The 17,848-nt window shown below is 45.2% G+C and overlaps 1 protein-coding gene across 3 annotated transcripts; it reads right to left on the bottom strand.

The window, feature by feature from the left end:
• Nucleotides 1-9,066: 9,066 nt before the first annotated feature.
• Nucleotides 9,067-15,407, bottom strand: TAC1 (tachykinin precursor 1). Of its 3 annotated transcripts, none has more exons than XM_059478147.1 (6): nt 15,319-15,407; nt 14,499-14,636; nt 14,213-14,309; nt 13,583-13,606; nt 11,886-11,939; nt 9,067-9,695 (listed from the first exon to the last, which is right to left on the bottom strand). In XM_059478147.1, the coding sequence occupies exons 2-6, from the start codon at nt 14,619-14,621 to the stop codon at nt 9,646-9,648; spliced, it is 348 nt and encodes a 115-aa protein (XP_059334130.1). In that variant the 5' UTR covers nt 14,622-14,636; nt 15,319-15,407; the 3' UTR covers nt 9,067-9,645. The 3 variants fall into 3 exon arrangements, with proteins under 3 accessions (XP_059334130.1, XP_059334140.1, XP_059334150.1); XM_059478157.1 differs by lacking the exon at nt 15,319-15,407 and adding an exon at nt 15,255-15,310; XM_059478167.1 differs by lacking the exon at nt 11,886-11,939.
• Between the last annotated feature and the right edge of the window lie 2,441 nt (nt 15,408-17,848).

The raw sequence follows: 17,848 nt of genomic DNA, 5'->3' as shown, positions 1-17,848 counted from the left end.
GGCTGAGGGAGAATCTATAGCAAGGGTTCTTGCAAAGTGGCTAAAAAAAAGTAGGATTTTTTTTGCTGATTTGGGATGGGTTTGGTTTTGCTTTAATTCTAATCAGTTCAGTTATTAAGTATGTTTTCACAGCAGTCTTTCCTCCTTTTGAGGAATGAGAAGTTAACCGTTCCAAAGAGAGCACTGCAGGGTATGAGACCTGCCAGGTGCTTAAGGTGCTCCCCATGCCCTTCATCTCTTTAATAAAGCCTGGGTGCTGTTTTAGCCTCCTGTTGGCTGCTTGTGTGGAGCCTCCCTGGGTGTGCCACATCCCAGTGTTCCTGACAGTGGCTCTCTAGAGAAGTTCCCCAGTACAAGCCAGCATGTAAGATCCATAGAGCACTTGGCAGGACTTTAGGACCCTGAGTCCATTGGTCAGAGTTTTTTGATGTGGGATGGTTTGAAATTATGTAAAATTTTTGAAACTCTGTTTAAACCACAGTAAAGTGTAAAAGCAGCCTGTCTTAGAGTCTTGGAAGGGTGGACTTATTTTTTTTCTGATAGAGACCTAATTTTTGGCTCCCAATAACAGAAGTTGTGGAAGGCAGATTTGATACAAGGTAATCCTGTGTTTGACCTGGCTATGGAACCATATCTTCAAAGGAGAGAGCAGCTGAATTGTGGGAGAGGCTGCTTATTTCTGTAAAAATTACACTGTGTGTTCCTCAGTGCCAAAGCACACGCATCACCTGCATCATGCCTTCACAGCCCCTCATTTTGGATCTTTGGGCCTTATTGCTTTTTATTTATGTATTTACATAGATATTGTGGTTGATAGAAAAGCTGCAGTTAGGAAAGTCGTTTTATGTAAGCCTGTCTCTGGATGCAGGTAATGCACACAATTATAACTGTATTTTTATTTTAATTGAATGATTTAATTTCTTTTAATTTAAAGGAGTAATTTAATTTTTTTATTTAAAAAGCTTGTTCCCAGCAAAGGGACAAAGAAGAATGAGGCAGAGAGGTGGTCTTTGCTGCTGTGCTTCTCTGCAAGTTGGTAGGGGTAGTAGCTAGGAGAGGTAGTACATTAACAGCTGCTTTCCAAGACCTGCTTGTGGTATTTCTCCCCTCTCTGTAGTGCCACTTTTTGTTGCTGGAAACTTTTTCAATAGGAGAAAACGAGCTGGGCAACCAGGTTTTTTCCAGCACTATGCTCAGGTTTGGATCTTTCCATCACCCTATGAGCAACAACAGAGGATGTTGGCTGCCCTGGAGCCCGCCCGCCTTTGTGTTTCTGCCATGCGAGTGGGGGCTGGCTGCGCCCCTTGTCTGTGTCCCGGGAAGCCAAGAGGCAGCCACGTTCCCCCAGCATGACACAAAGAGTCTGTCAAAACTTGAATTCGGATCGGGAAGTTGCTTCCGGGACGATTTCCAAATTTTTTACAAAATTTTCTTTTCCTAGCCGGCAGATGGCAGCCGCCAGTCAGCGCGTCCGTGCGGATGAGCTGCTCGTCCCTGGGGAAGATGGGCTCCCTCCCGCTCTCTCTGCTTTCAATATCTCCCTTACAAACGATTGGCACTGGGATTTGTGCGTGAGCCTCGTGGAATTTAATAAGTACTTGATTAGAATAAGGATAAAGCCACGCATAAAATAAAATGCTTTCAAATTGATCTTGCTCAAAAGATGTTGTGCAGAGCTTGTCGTGCTGGTGCTGCAGGTAAGGTGGCAGCTAAGAGTTGAATTGTATTAGTGCTGAAGGCATTCAATATTCCATTTAGAGGTAATTCAAAACTAGTTATACTAAAAATCAGTAATGTGAGTAGGAATAGGTACAAAATGTCAGTTCTAGGGAAGTTAGAAGACAATACCAGACTATGGAATGAGCAATGTTAATTTTACCTCTGAAGTTGTTAGGAGTTTTCATTTCTCCTTTTTCCTCCATGATTAATATAAGGAACATAAGGATTTCAGATAGTCATACAAAGAGAACATTAAGATGGAATCATAGAAAAATTTAGATTTGAAGGAACCTTAGAGATCGTGTAGTTCCAACCTCCTGCCATTGCCAGGATACTTTTCAGTAGATCAGATTGCTCTGATCCCATCCAACCTGTCCTTGAACACTTCCAAGGATAGGACATCCACAACTTCTCTGGAAAACCTGTTCCAATGTAAACTGGTACAGAATTCCTTGCAGTAAATAATTCCTTCCTTATAGTAATCTAAATCTACTGTCTTTCAGTTTAAAGCCATTCCCCTTGTTCTGTCACTAAAACATCTCTCTCTTGTAGGATCCCTTGGGGTACTGGAAGCTATAAGCTCTTTTTTCCATGCTGAAAAGCCCCAATACTGTCTTCATGGAGAGGTACACCCACCCTCTGATCATCCTCATGGCATCCTCCAGTCTTGCTCCAACTGGTCCATGTCCTTCCCAGGCCGAGGTGGGTGCAGCAGTCCAGGGGTTTCACCAGAGTGGAGCAGAGGGACAGAATCCCCTCCACTGATCTGCTGGCTGCACCTTGTTTGGTGCAGGCCAGGAAACCATCAACTTTCTGGGCTCTGAGCACACGCTGCTGGCTCACGCTTGTCCACCAGCACCCCAAGTCCTTCCCCTCAGCTCTGCTCTCAATCCATCCTCTGCCCAGCCTGTCTTTGTGCTTGGGCTTGCTCCCACCCAGGTGTGAAACCCTGCCCTTGGCATGGCTGGACTCCATGAACCCACCTCTCAAGGCTACTGGGAAGTTTTACAGGGCCACATCAGAAAGGTTTAGGTACTTTTTTTTCCTCAAAACTATTATTTTAAAAATACAAATGCATTATAAAATGAAGTACATCATATAGATTTGGAAAGATTTCCTGTTTATGTAAATGGTCAATCCAGTTTTGTGAACTCTGTGATGATGAATTGCATACACCTGAGCATCTAGACTTGAGGCCTGTCAGGAAAAACATCCCCCAGTGATCACAGATGGTGTAATGGCAACATGGAAACACACACAGCCTTTTGCCTTTTGCCTGCTCCAGACAGGTTCTGAGAGAGGAGAGGTCTTCTGCCCTTTTTTTTTTTATTGTGCATGTGTGTGTGGTACAGGTTGCTTAATTGATGAATTTTCATCAAGGAGAAGATAGAGTAACTGAGTCCAAAATAGTCCTTTAGAAAATGATAACATTAAGTACTTAAAATAAATTGAACTGACCTCAATTCCTAAACCATAATCATCTCAAAGAGGCCAAGAGGAGAATCAGGTTGTTCTGGTTGCAAAAGCTGCCTCCATTTTTGCTACTATGAAGGATAGAAGTAATTGTCTATATTAATAAAATGTATTACTTAACATCTCTCACCGCTGCTCTTGAAGACTGTCTTTAACACCTGGGGCAAAATGTATATTCATACAAATTACTTTTGATTAAAACCATTATTATTTTAGCACAAAAAGGAAGGGGGTGGTAGAAAGGAACATTCTCCTTTTAAATATTTAAATACTCATTATATCAAAGTGATACAAATTACTGGCTGACTGACAACTTGCTAATAATAGCTTAAAAATGCAAATAGAGCTATTATCCCAATTGACACTAATTGAAACTCCTTTGGCAGCCTGGGAGGGCAGGACAGGAAGGTTTGATTGTTTCCTCAAGCTGGAATTGGGCTGGTAAGGAAGTGTGGGGAAGATGTGCTGTGGATAAACAGGTTTCCATCTGCAGACATCAGAATTCATTATGCTATATTTCAAGGAACTGCTCTGAAGTGCTGTCTTGTGCCTGTGTACAAGAGGTAAGGTTTGTGGTGCATGCCCACACCGTGCAGGGTTTGCCTGGGCTGAGTTAGCACTGTGGGAATCCAAGCTGCAAGTGATCAAGTCTCACAAAACGGCTGAGATGTCTTCTGGGTGTTGTGAAAATTCACCGTTACAAAATTCACTGAATAATATAATTTTTAAAATGCAGTCTTAGAATAACTACACTGTACATATGCATTCTTTCAGTAATTAGTGTGTATCTTCTCCAGGCCAGGTTTGCTTCCAGAGCATGTTGCTCAAATTTTATTGCTTTGGTACACAGAAACACAATGTGGCTGTTATTGTCTGAGTGTTATAACAGTGAAAATTAAAGCATTTCCATGTGCCAAAATTGAGTATCTGTGACTAAAGATGTTCTGTTACTCAGCTAGATGTTTTTAATGCTAACTATTTCATGAAAATAAAATGTTGAAGGTGTATTAACATGTATTGGCACTGAGGCACTCCAGTTGTGACTGAGAATATAAGGCATGGATTGATGCAGTTCTTTACCTGCTTCACACAGTTCCACTCTCTCTTGCCTTCATGTAATGTCTCAATTGTTAGAATTGTTTGACTCCATGATCTTAAGGGTCTTTTTCAATCTAAATGCTTCTATGATATATTGGTGCAGGTGTATCCTTTAATTCTTTTACAGCTGAAAGAGAAATGTAAGAAATGGTTTATATAGAAAAGAAAAAAAAGAAAAGGTACTCCACTCCCCCCACCTCCCAGATATTTTCTTAGCATTTAACATTATTCTTTATAATTTGTGAAGTTTCTTTGCACTGAAGTGGCTGGTTAGGTACATGATGTGCATTGCATTTCTAGCTCAGCCACTGCTGTTACTTCTGGCCAAGCCCTCCCACCTTGCTGGGCTTCCTCCCTCCAGGCTTCTGGGAGAGCATGAAGCACCATGAGAGATAAAGTGTTTTGTTGTCTAACAGTCTGTTCACATTTCATTTCTTCCATATGCTGTAAGTGAGAACATTGTTTAGTTTGGAGATGGATGTAGAAAACAAGAGGTGATTTTTGCACACATTTTATATACCTCTTTTTAAAAAGGAGTTTCTGAGATGGCTTATTCTGACAGAAATCAGATATCTACCAGGAATGGAGCAGTGATAATTTTAAATAAATATCATAATGATTTTCACACAGCCTCTCCAGCTGACAATTGTTTCAATCTCTATCAAAATATTAAAAGAATAATGCACAGTGTCTTTTTCTCTTCCGTGAACGATGTAGGTTCAAGGACATTTGTTCACTCGCTAACACCAAGACAAAAAATTAAAAAATTGCTACTCTTTAAGTAACAATTATCTTCTGTAAAGGGAGGTGAGCTCTTTTGCAGCTAACACGAGGATATGAGGCTGTGTCTGGCACTGCAGGTGGCTGTTTGCTGGGGAAGGAGCCCTGTGTGCTCTTGTCCTGTCACAATGAGATGTTTGTCCATGCAGTGGGTAACATTATGGCTAAGGGAACTGCTTGGGCTCATCAGAAGAGCATTTGGTCATTACCAACGTTTGGGACTTGCTCAGTATCTCCTATGATAAAGCAGTCAGCCATTATTTAGGAGACGTAGTTTAAGGGACAGTTTGCATTTAAATATTGGCTGTTGGTAGCTCTGAAGGAGCTGTTGCTGATGAACTCTGAACAAACAGCATTTTAAAGACTCAATTTAATAATTTTCAAAAAAAACTCTTGATGTTTTTCTGCTCTAGCTGATGATGGCTAGGGGTTGGGTTCCTGCAAGATCCCCATGTCCAGACATTTCCAGATCCTTCCTTTTTTTTTGTTTAGGACCATGCTGAAAAATACCAGTCTCCTGGCATGAACAGAGCACAGATTTGCTTGTGGCATCAGAATTAGCCAAGAGCTGCAGAGCCTGAGCTCCCCAGGTGAAATGAGGTATGGGGGGGCAGACCCCCCTTCCAGCTCCCCATTTCATCGGCAGAGTTGTGAGCAATGGCTCTGGCTTTGGCTTGCCAGGTTAAATTTGGCTGCATCTCCACCATGGACAGCCAGTCTCCATGCAACAGCACAGAGACGGAGCTGATGGATGGAGCTGCTGGCCCTCTGTGTCACTCTTGGCAAGACAGGCTTCTGAGAACCTGTCTTCAACATCACTGTCTGGGTGAAGGGGAGTGCCTGTGTGTAGGGGAGACAGTGCCTACAGAAGAGCAGTCACATGTCACAATGCAGATGATTGATGTATTTCTAGGGGAAAAAATAAGCAAAAAGGGTGCTAAGCATGTTGGAGGTGGGCTGTGATGTCAAACTGCCTGCAGCATTACCAGTGGGAACAATTATCAGCATTGGGTTTACTCTCTGTGCTGATTTCCTAGAAAGACTTCATTGCTTTATTTAAAGCTTGCTTGCATTTTGCTGACAGATGCCCTTGCTGCAGTGTTATTGATTGGCTTATGCAACATGATGGATGTCAGACTGCTGCCACCAAAAAGAGCCCAGTCTGTGTCCCAGGTGTGGCTGGCTGAGGGAGACAGGGAGGGATTTAGTGAAAGCCTCTCCACAGCCTGCAGTGGAGCTGGAGACTGGGCACTGCCCAGCGGTCCAAGGCAGGAATGGCCTGGGGCTGCAGGCAATGCTGTCCCACACATAAAAGTGTTTAAAAGCTGGTGGAGCCCTAAAAGGAAGAGTAAAGACAATGGAAATGATTTAAAACTCTCTTTGAAGTACTCAGTAGTCTACAGACTATATTGCTTAAGACTAAAGGCAGGTAAAAACAGAATTCCTCTTTGTGTCTCCAGGATCCCAGGATGCCTGTGGGGCCATGTTGGGAGTGAGTCTGTGGCAGGAGCAGACAGCTGGAACAGCTGGCCTGGATGCCTGCAATGTGTGCAGTTCATGCACCTCCACCTCTGCCCAGGAGCTGCTGCACAGGCACAGCCCCACAGCCCCACTGTGGCATGGCCTGGCTGAGCCACCCCTGCCAGCACTGAAATGTGAGGAGGGGTTTTTAATGTGTTGTTGGTAGAGTCAGTTGAAACATTTCAGGCTATGCCATTTGGTGTGTTTGCTTTATTTCTAGCTTGGAATATATGCCTATACAAACATATAAATCAATGCTAGATTGAAACTTGTCCAAAACCCAGATTAGCACAAATCTGACATTATTTTGCCATCAGAAATTAAAATGAGTTGTTTAAAATGCCAGATTGAAACCAACCAACAGAATGACATGTAAAAGAAGACTATTTCGGTGACACAGGATCAGCCTTTCCTTCCAGAGTAAATTGTGGTAATGCCCCTGACATGCTTGAGGGAATGGGTGCCACCCAGAAGGACTTTGACAGGTGTGAGGAGTGAACCTGTGTGAATTTCATGAGGTTCAGCAAGGCCAAGTGGAAGCTCCCACACCTGGGTCAGGGCAATCCCAAGAACAAATGCAGGCTGGGCAGGCAATGGACTGAGAGCAGCCCTAGGAAAAGGACTTGGGGCTCTTTGTGGGTGAGCAACTCAACATGACCCAGCTTGCAGTGCAGAGAGACAACCCCATCCTGGGCTGCAATCTGAATATTGAGCTGCTCATCCAAAGCAGGGCAGGCTGCAGGGAGAGGGAGGTGATCCTGTCCTGCTCTGCTGTGCTGAGACTCCACCTGGAGTGCTGCATCCAGCTCTGGGCTCCTCAGCACAGGAAGAACATGGACCTGTCAGAGCAGCTGCAGAGGATGGGCATGAAGATGGTCAGATATTTAAACTGAAAGAGGGTAGTCTTTAGATTGGTTTTAAGGAATGAATTATTTACAATGAGGGTGGTGAGACTCTGCAAGACGTTGCCCAGGGAAATTGTGGATGCCCCACTTCTGGAAGTGTTCAGTGTCAACTAGGTTGCAACTCTGAACAAACTGTGAAAGGTGTCCCTGTCCATGGCAGGGGGTTGGACTATATGATCTCTAAAGGTGCCTTCCAACCCAACCCATTCTATGTTTTTTCTGGAAAATTCAGTCCAATCTGTTTACTGGATGCTGTTATTTAGTCCCTGTGCTGTCTTTCAAACACTTAAAGCCCATGTATATTTGTGGGCTTTACAGTGGTTACTCCTGCAGGGAGGTTTTGAGATGTGCAAGCTGCAGGGAGTGAATGGTGGGGCTTTTTCTTTCCTCTCTGTGTCTCAAAATTCAGCACACACAGACTGTGAACTCTTGTGAGCACTGAGGTCCTCCAGGCAAGGGTAACAACATTTTAAAGTTTTACCTTTCTTACTACCCTTCACCAAGCATTATTCAACATGATTTCCACAGTCCTTTTGCTGTGCTGCTAGCCCAGCAGTCAGCTTCTCCTCACTGAGCTCAGTGGGAGTTCATACAGAAGTTTATCAGCCTGAAAATTAGCCCTGGAAAGACAAAGAGCTGGCAGAGTGCCAGTACAACCACTGTGTCTCACATCAGTGTGGTGCCTGCCACCAGGCACCTCAGTTTTCCCACCGTGTAGCCCCCACCTTGCTAGATCTGGCTTCTGGCTAGCTGAAAGTGGGATCTGTTTTAAGCATGAGCAGGCTTAGGTGCTGCTCCTAACCCAGAAGGAGTGAGGCTCAGCACCCACCTGCTCCTAATGGGGGTAGTTGTGATGATCCTCAGGTAACCTTGAAAATGGAGGTGCACGAGTTCATTTCCAAAGTGGAAAAAAACAAGCAGGGAATCCTTTCATATTACTCAGTTTTAAATTGAGTTTGTATACACTGGCTGTTTTTATTGGTGATTCATCTGCAGTGAAAGTTTGCATCATGGCATCAGAGAAGTACAGCTCGTAGCAGGGGGAAAGGAGATAGAACTCCAGATGCCTTGGCATCTGCTGAGATGGATGGAACATTTCAGGCCTATCCTGGATATAAAGCAATCAGATATTTTAATTAAAAAGATAATTACAGTCACATTTTTTTTCTTTTATATTGCATGGATTCACACCCACAGGGGATTTTATTGTGAATCTGAGGGATAGAACTTATTAAGAGCTTGGCTTTCAAATAATAACAATATTGGATTAATTCCACAACAGATTATCGGAGCTGGGGGGATACATCCTGCTCTTTCCATTCAGTAAACATGCTTCCTGATTTCCATCAGGTTTAGAAGGGGTGGCACCTTGTGTGACCTGGAGCAATCCCAGGAACTCCTATCTCCAGCAGCAAATCCCTCAAACCTTCATCAAACACATATGAGGAGGTTCACAGCCTCCCTGCAAAAAGAAAATAATTTGATATTTTTTTCCAGTCTCAGACCACTGTTGCTATTTCTCATTCCAGACCAACGTGGGAAATAACTCCATCACTATCACCAAAGGAAGTATGTTGCAAAAGCCCCAGAGTAGTTTTTATTTAAAATGTTACTATCATAAAATTCCAGACTATGAAATGAAGACTTTGGATTCCCATTCAAACATTACCCATCCGCCCTTTTAAAATATATTGATGCATAATCACAGAACATAAAACATGCTGCAATGATACAAATATATTTTTTGATACAGAAATTACAGTACATAATAAACCATGAAAACAAATTGAGGCACTAGACTGAACATCAGTTCTGTTCTGCACTAGCAGTGAAGCTGATAGACTCGCTCTCAATAAACAAAAGAATACTTGCTTGTTTAGTAAACATAACTCTACAGGTCATATCAAACATGTGCTTTGTTGTGAGACATCACCCGGGTTGCTGCTCCTTTCAGAACCACAGCACACCTACACAACACGTGTCACTGCCACAATATGAAAAATAATACTTTTATTGAATGTACAACTCGAAAAAAACCAAACCCCTTCAGTTATTAAATAAATAATTATTTCATACAGTGGTTAGTTTATATTACACTGCATTGGCCATTAGAACAAATGAAGTTCAATAAATAATGCACGGGAACGTCTCATTTACGCCTCCGTTCGTAGCTCTGTGCTATGCTCCCTTCAGAGGACCCTGCAAAGACAAAGCAGATTGAAGCACAAGGTACAGCCTTGCATGAGCCCCAGCAAGCACACAAAGTGTCAGAGACCTGCAGCCAGCTGGCACCAGCAGGCATGTTTGGAGCAGAGACCAGGGCTCCTGGCCCATCCCTGAGCTGCTTTGGCTGGTGTTACCTCTCAGACTACACTGTCCTCCAGCAGGCTGAAGGTCTGAGCAGTGTTTTCCAGCTCTCATCTGCTGAGCTGCTTGAAGCACCATTAACTCAGAGCCCCTTTATCTCCCAGTAATTCATCCTACGGATGGGATCTAAGCATTCAGGTCAATTTGTGGCAGAGGGTTTCTGCACAGACATATCCACCTTCATTCCCGTACAGTCAGCTCCTTGCCAGCTCTTGGAAACTCCCTGAGCACAAGCCCTGCACACAGGGATGATTTTACTGTGCACTGTGGCAGGAGCCAAGCTCCTCAGACGAACTCAGACTACCATGCTGACAAGCTTCAGGCTAAAATAGTCTTAAGCAGCATATGTTTAGTAGTGGTAGATCTCTCCTTCTCGCTCATTTAAAATGAGAGTGAAATCCAGAGCCCTTCTTGAACAAGGCTGTCCCCAAACCAGAGACAGAGCCATCAGCATCCCCTCAGCCTGCTCTGGCCCCTGTAAATCAGCGATGTGCTCACACCCAGAGGGACAGCACAGACTCCTGCCCACTACCAGGGAGCTCAGGAGCCTCCTGCAGAAGAGAACCACAGCATGGGGTAAAGGTCCTGCCCAGTTAAATATCTCCCAAAAGGGAGAAGTGAGGGTAGTCCTAACATTCACTATTCCTGATCTTGCTTTGATTACACAGGCCTCAGGACCCATCTCCTCTGGTGAAGCAGAAAAAAGTTCTTACCCTTTCCCCCTCAAGCCTCCCTGCAGAGGCAGAAAAGCTGTGAGTTCTAGTTTTATCTGTCAGACAGGTATTACACAGGCCAACAGAGTAAAACATCATTATTCCCTTTTGTCAGAAATACCACATAACAGTATCCTGACTATACCAGCAATTTTGAAATTAGGGCAATAACATCTTTTCATTTTTTAAAACATTTTCTGTATTTTACATTCTCATATTAATGTAAATGTAATCCCAGTGGAAACCAAACCAAATTTATTACTTACAGGCTATTTACTTTTGTGATAGCAGATATATTTACAGGTATTATGCATTTAATAGCTATTGCCACTGCAGAAAATTGTACAAAATTATTCATGATACATAGCAATTTGCAAAATAATACAAGAGCAATATTACTAGTCTTGAAGGGGGTTTAATTGAAAATAAAAGTTACTGACAATCATAATTGCAGAATATAGATCCCAGCACGTATCCACATAATGTAAAGGTGTCAGCTAGTAATTTAACTTTTATCATCCATTTAACAAAACAGTGAGAACTATTTCAGAGACATGAAATACATATTAGTTTTTTTATTTTTTCAATTCTTTTCCTGGAGAATCAACTGATACTTTATGGTTCACAGCGAGGGATTTCCACAATACAGCCCTAGAGCACAGGGAAGGAAGGTAGAGCTATGGGGAGACTCCAGGTTCCGCACAGGAGGGGAGAGGAGAATTCTGCCCCACATAGATGCCATGGTAAAACAAATTCACAGTACCCATTCAGAGTTTAAAATGCTTTAGGTGAGGTCAAAAGCTGAAAGAGACTGTGAATGTTTAACAGCCTGATCTGCAGAATGAGGTGGTGTTAATGGCAAAGTTCTGTTCTCTCACCTTCTACTCCAAGTATTAGGAATAAGGGTCTCCAGAGAAGATATCCTTTTACCTGATGGAATCTGGATTTAGACCACAAGTTAAGTGACCCTTGCATTTTCAGCCTCCACATTTTTCTTGATATGTCATTAAAATTTAGGAGGTTTTGTTTTAAAAGCACTGGCAGAACATGCAAGGACAGGACAGTAATGAAAGTACTCTGGGGAATTCTACCTGAGCTTGCCAGCAGCTCAGACCAGCCTGGTCATTTCAAGCATTGAGGTGAACTCTGAAATATCTCAGGTAACAAAGAAAATCCTGATTTTTTTCACAGAGAACTCTGGATCTACACTACATGAAAACTGCTTCTTCCATCCGCTGGGAGAGAACAAAGAGGCAACGGAACGAAGAGGCTGTATATCACCAAGTATCAGATTTAGTCAAATACATACCAGAATTTAAAGATCTTTTGCCCATTAGTCCAACAAAGGAGTCTGTTTTATGCCCTGAAAAAATATATTTAGGGGTATTTTAATACATTTTAACTAGGCAGGCTTTTAAAATAACAGGTTCTTGAAAGGAAAGAAGACAGGTCTGAAACTGTTTATATCACAGACCAGTTGTTCACATCACTCTCAGAGAATGAAGAGCAGTCTGACTAATCAGACTGAACAGGATAGACCAAGGCACAGGCCAGTTAGTGGACATCTTCTCATTAGGTTAGATAGACCTTTGGTTTTGGGGTTTTTTTAAGTATAATGGAAAACCAATGGCCACTAACAGTACAAATCTTATTCTCTCCCTTTACAATTCCTACTGATCCGAGCAAATGCACAAGAAGGCAGTGTCTTGGTATAGCCTGTGTCTGTGTGGTGCATCTCTTCTACCTGTTGTTTTATTTCTGTAATGTGGAAGAAAATCCTCCCTCACAGGTCAGGTGGAGCCCTTACTGGAGAGGAGGCCAATGGGACTCTGTGTCTGGACACATCTGAGCTAGACAGTCTGGCTCTATCTTTGGAATATTTATAAGTTCAGGTATTACCTTCCTGTCCCTTTAGCAATTCTCAAGACATTGGAAGTGTAGAGGATAAATTACTCCAAGATTAGGCCTACAGTATATAGATTATAGTAGTAGCTATAGTTTCAGACAAGGAATGAAAATGAACTGTTCTGCTTTATCTAAGGCGGCTTTTGAGTCAAACCTAGAAGCTTCTCTTTGGAAAGAATTTTGCTTGGTGAATTCATACACAAAACAAGATACTCAGATCTCATATGTATTAATTCAAGCTGAAGCAGTTTCAGAAAACTATATTTTTTTTTACTTTAGTCAGATGGTAATTTAGCATGAGCTTTGTATCCGACTCCTTATTTGGTCTTCCAATACATAACCCAGAGAAAGCATCTTGTGAATAACAGAACACTGTGACAGTTGCTGGCCTCTGTGGACAGAGGAGGTTTCACAGAATATAAGATAATGTTTACTTAATAAAAATATTCCAATTTCAGTTTAAACATTCATGAGATAATTTCAGAAAATAAAATTACCACTGAGCAGAACAAGGTAACACCCCAGTGCTGATAGCATCTCCTGCTTGGTGTTACACAGAAGCAGAGCAAGGCACACTTGCAAGTGGGGCAAAATATGGCACTTCATATGGCAGCACATCATCAGTCAGCCCCTGCTGTGGGCAGGAGTCTGATTCCCAGACAATGCTGAGGGCACAGATGCAGCATCTCGCACGTGAGGACTGGGTGCTCCCATGAAAGCATTCTTGGGGACTTGGGAATTCATTATTCTAATCTTCCAGATTTTGCCATCTTAATTGCTCCTCTCAGAGTCTGGCAGTAAGCCTGCCTTGCCAATGAGAAAGGCTTACAAAATCCCCCCATGGGAAATAAGAGAGAGCTGCAACATCCGCACATTAATATGGATTGAAATCTCAAAGCTCGCAGCAGCTCAGATGAGATACAGGCTCACAGAGGCACTGAAGAGGAGGTTTCAATTCCTTAATAGATCATTTCTCCACCAGTGGTGCTGCCAGTCCCTGGCTGAAACCAGACACCTTCTAAATAATCCTGTAAAATACACTATTCCCTATTTGAATGTCTTCTCACGATTACTTAAAGTATTTGTAATTTTTGAACTTACTTTTGTGAGAGATCTGGCCATATCCTGATTGGAAGAGGAAAGGAAAGAGAAAAAAGACAAAAAGAGTTGTTAAAAAAGGATTGGCATATACATATCATGCTATTGCAGTGCTTCAAAAAATCAGATACAAAAACTAACCTACACATATTGCACTTAAGGGAATGAGAGTGATGGTTTACAACTGCATTTCTCTTTGAAGAGGCTAAAAGCTTGTTTCAGCTTAACCCACACAATTTAGATTAGTTTAGCTCCAATTTCTTAGATCAATTATTGGTTGAGTAAACACGTAGAAAACATGACAATGATTGTATACTCAACCAGTTTCCACACTTTGGTGTTTCAGTGGCATATATGCTGGCCTATGAATTATCATGCTATCCTTTACTGGGATTTATGTGTTTTAATAGGTACACACCCAAGACTTTAAAGCCCTCTCTTTTCCAGTCAGTAAGTTTATCTCATATAAAACTTGAAAGAAACAACAAAGCAAAAAAGCCTAAACCCAAAGTACCCTCACGGCAGCCTAAGAAACAGATGTAACAAAATCCCGAGCGATAACCGCGTAAGATTTGGGCAGGCACTGGGAGAAGAGCAGTGCGGAGAGGTGCGAGCAGCCCCCGCCGCGCTCACCGGCATCCCGCTTGCCCATGAGGCCGAAGAACTGCTGGGGCCGGGGTCTGCGGGCCATCCTCTGCAGGAAGTGCTCCAGGGGCAGCGGCAGCTCCTCCTGCGGGCGACAGCGGCGGCGCTCAGTGCGGAACCCCCTTCGGTCCCGGCCGGGCAGAGCCGGCACAGAGCCCCCGGCTCCGAGCGCCTCCCGGCACAGAGCCCCCGGCTCCGAAACCTTCCCTGCAGGGAGACTCCGGCTCCGAAACCCTCCGAAAACCCTCGACCCCGCGGGGCCGCCGGCGCTCACCTTCCCCTGGTCGCTGTCGGACCAGTCGGACCAGTAGCTGAGGTCGTCGGTGGCTCCCATCTCCTCGCCCAGCGCCTGTGACGAGGCCAGGAGGAGCACGGCGAAAGCCAGCGGGAGCCTCATCGCCGCCGGGACGTCCTGCGGGGGCAGAGGATGGAGCCGTGACAGCCGCGGGCGGGCACAGCGCACAGCCCGGACACGCAGCCCCCGGGCACACTGCGGACACGCTCCCTCGCACGGACAGCCCCACACTGCCCAGTGACACCGGCACCCCCGCCCCGACTGCTGCGGGCCCCTCTGGAGAGACACACGCCCCGCGCCAATTACAGCGGCACGCAGCTCGGTGTGCTCCCCAGCACACGGACAGACACACGCAGCCAGCGGAGCCCCTTCACACACGCACGTACAGAGGAAGATTTAAACACACCCTCACACGTCTATGCACATCTAGGATTCGCACCTTCCCAAATACTCACACGCAGACAGATGCATCCCCCTCATGCATCACTCTCTAACTCATAGAAAGAGCTACACACCTTAAATGCTCACCCCCACGGAGGAACGGAGCTGTCCACACACACAGAGACACATGTGTCCAGAGGTGCACACTCATCCCTTTGCACACCCAGACACATAACGACAGGCACAAAAACATGCTGGCACATCCAAGCACGCACGTGCGGACGCACAAACACGAACAGACACCCCCCAGAGAGGCACCCACGTACAGACCGGGACAAAGCAATACACACACACCGCCTCACAAGCACAGGACAAGCGCACACGGGCACGGCCGGCCGGGCTCCCGCGGCGCACGCACCGTCTGCAGCGGGCAGGGCGAGCGCCGCGCTCCGAGCGCATTGGCCGGCCGCGGGAGCGCTCCCCGCTTTATATGCCGGGAGACGGGGAGGGCCGGGACGGCCTCATTTGCCTAAACGCAATTACCCCCGGTTTTATCGTCCCAGCCCCGTGACAGCCCCCGCCCCGGCGAGCAGCCCCCGCCCCCCGCTCCGGCGGCGCCTCTCGGCTCAGCCCGGGGCCAGCGGAGCGGAGCGGGCGGCTCCTTCCCATCGCTGCCCAGGGCTGGCGGAGCGGCTCCCGTCGCTGCCCGGGGCCAGAGGAGCGGCTCCTGTCGCTGCCCCGCCACTCCCTCCCCGCCGCTCCGCGCCCTCGGGGCCGCCCCGCACCGTCCCGGCGGTGGATGCGGGATGCGGGATGCGGGATGCAGGTGTAAGGGTGCAGACGCCGCTTATCGCCTCTGCCTCTTTGCCCCGCTCCGCCAGGGCACGGAGAGATGCTCTCCGCTGCGAGAGGCACCGCCGGCAGGGAGAGCAGCGGGCAGCGAGCCCCGGCAGCCAGGCAGAAGGGCAGCCTCCGTGCCCGGGCCGCTTCCTGCCCCGGCTCTGTCACCCCCGTGCCGCTGCTCAGGTAGCCCCAGCCCACCGGGACTAAAAGTGAGGGATGCAGGAAGCTGAGGAGGGCCTGACAGGGTGGGTGCCGGCTTGGGGAACCCCTGGTCTGGGGGGTGTGTGCCTGCTCAGAGGCTGCCATGGCCGGGCAACAAGCCGGCACCGCTGGGCTGGCTGCAGGAAAAGGCGAACCCTGTACTGGAGAGAGAAAGTACTGAGCCATAGTCTGCAGCAGCACATCCCTGCCGGCGTCCTTCCCCTGTGACAGATTTGTCTATAAGATTGCAGTTAAATAAGAAAGATTGTGGCCCAATGAGCCAAGGGTCGCTCTTGTCAATATGGGCTGCTTGAGGGTGTGGTTGAGGAAGAGCGATTTGGAGAAGGGACTTCATGCAGCCCAAGCACCTGCATTGGGCACCTCTGCTGAGAGCTCGAGCACGGGTGAGCATGAGAGAATGCTCCTCATTCTATCAACAAGCTGGCAGAAACCACAATGTTTATCAACCGTGGAAACCCAAACCATCAGATTTTCATGCTTTGCCTTTGCAGTGTTCCCTTTGTCGTGTGAACTTTGACGCCTTTTGAAGAAAAATTGTTTTCTTGTGGTTTTGTTTTTTGTTTTGTTTCGTTTCTGTTTACTATAGTGCCAACAGAGCACCAAACCAGGCTTGCCAATCCTGCAAATGTTCCTGGAGTTCATGTCCCTCAGAAATCCTGAGGACTCCCAACTTTCTATGAAGTCAGTTTCTATCACTTGAAAAGTACACATTTGAACTGAAATATCCTATCTGTTCTAATTCTCTAATTCAACATTTTACCAAAGTGGATGTAACCATGACTTGACCTATGAAATGACAGTGATTTTATTTTTTGAGAGAGCAAGAGAAGAAAAAATTAAAAAGGGGTCCTTTCCAGTCTTCAGACTTTAATGAATTCAAGTACTTTGTCTCAGGCTTATCTAATAGTTTGGGTGGAAGTGAAAATCTTATTAATAGATCAAGCTCACTTTGTCTTTCTCAATTTTAAAATAAATTGGCTGTTTAATCTTTCTTTGACCTGCAATAGCCAGACATTGCACTATGAACTTTTCAGAAAGTGAGCAGATTGCACGGCTAATGAGCAAAGCTGATTCCTAGGAAGATTTTGAGTTCATTTTTTTCATGTGAAAAGGACATAGAAGGCTCAAATAAGGAAACAAGCTGAAGCTCCTGCCTTTGTGCTGCCCAGCCCCAGTCCTAGTGATGTACTAGAGCGTGGTAAAGTGCCCTTTGTGCACAAACAAAACCCACTGTTTCACATATTTATTCGCAAGGTTCTCATAGATATCAAAGCTGCCTCTTCCTCACACATGATACCAGCAGCTTTATATCTATGAGTAACCTGGTGAATAAATATGTGAGCTCAAAGGCAGGTACAAGGTGTCTTGGGTGAATATTCCTTCTCTCCCCATGCTCAGGGCACAGACCCCACTCCTCTGTGATTTCTAACAACCAGAGTAAAGATTTTTGGTCATGAATCAAGAGATCATCAGATCCAAATGACCTAAATAAAGGTTAACATTTCCTGTGGAAGTGACACAGAAAGCTGCCTTCAGAGTCCTTATCCAGACATTTCCTTAATAAGGATTAGGAACTGGACTAAAGGCACTTGTTGTGGCTTGAATCTCAACACTAATGGAAAATTGTTTGGGAAGCAATTGCCTGTGAAACACACCTCAGAGAATTGGTTTTTCAGTAGGCTTAATGTGATACCTCCTGTGTGATGATCCTTGTGAAATGTTTATTTGAATTTTATGATGATGTTTTGGTTTTCAGTAAAAAGTCTGATTATTGAATGATAAGTTGCATTGGCTGCTATACTGTTACCTAGTGATTCTTATACCATTAACAAACAGCTGATGTGTGATGGGAAAATAGCAAATTGCATATGCCCATGTAAGAT

Source organism: Ammospiza nelsoni, chromosome 1 (genome assembly GCF_027579445.1).
Source record: "Ammospiza nelsoni isolate bAmmNel1 chromosome 1, bAmmNel1.pri, whole genome shotgun sequence".
NCBI classification, from domain to species: Eukaryota; Metazoa; Chordata; class Aves; order Passeriformes; family Passerellidae; genus Ammospiza; species Ammospiza nelsoni.
The sequence above is the reverse complement of the archived record's forward strand: the minus strand, read 5'-3'. Positions and strand labels throughout refer to the sequence as shown.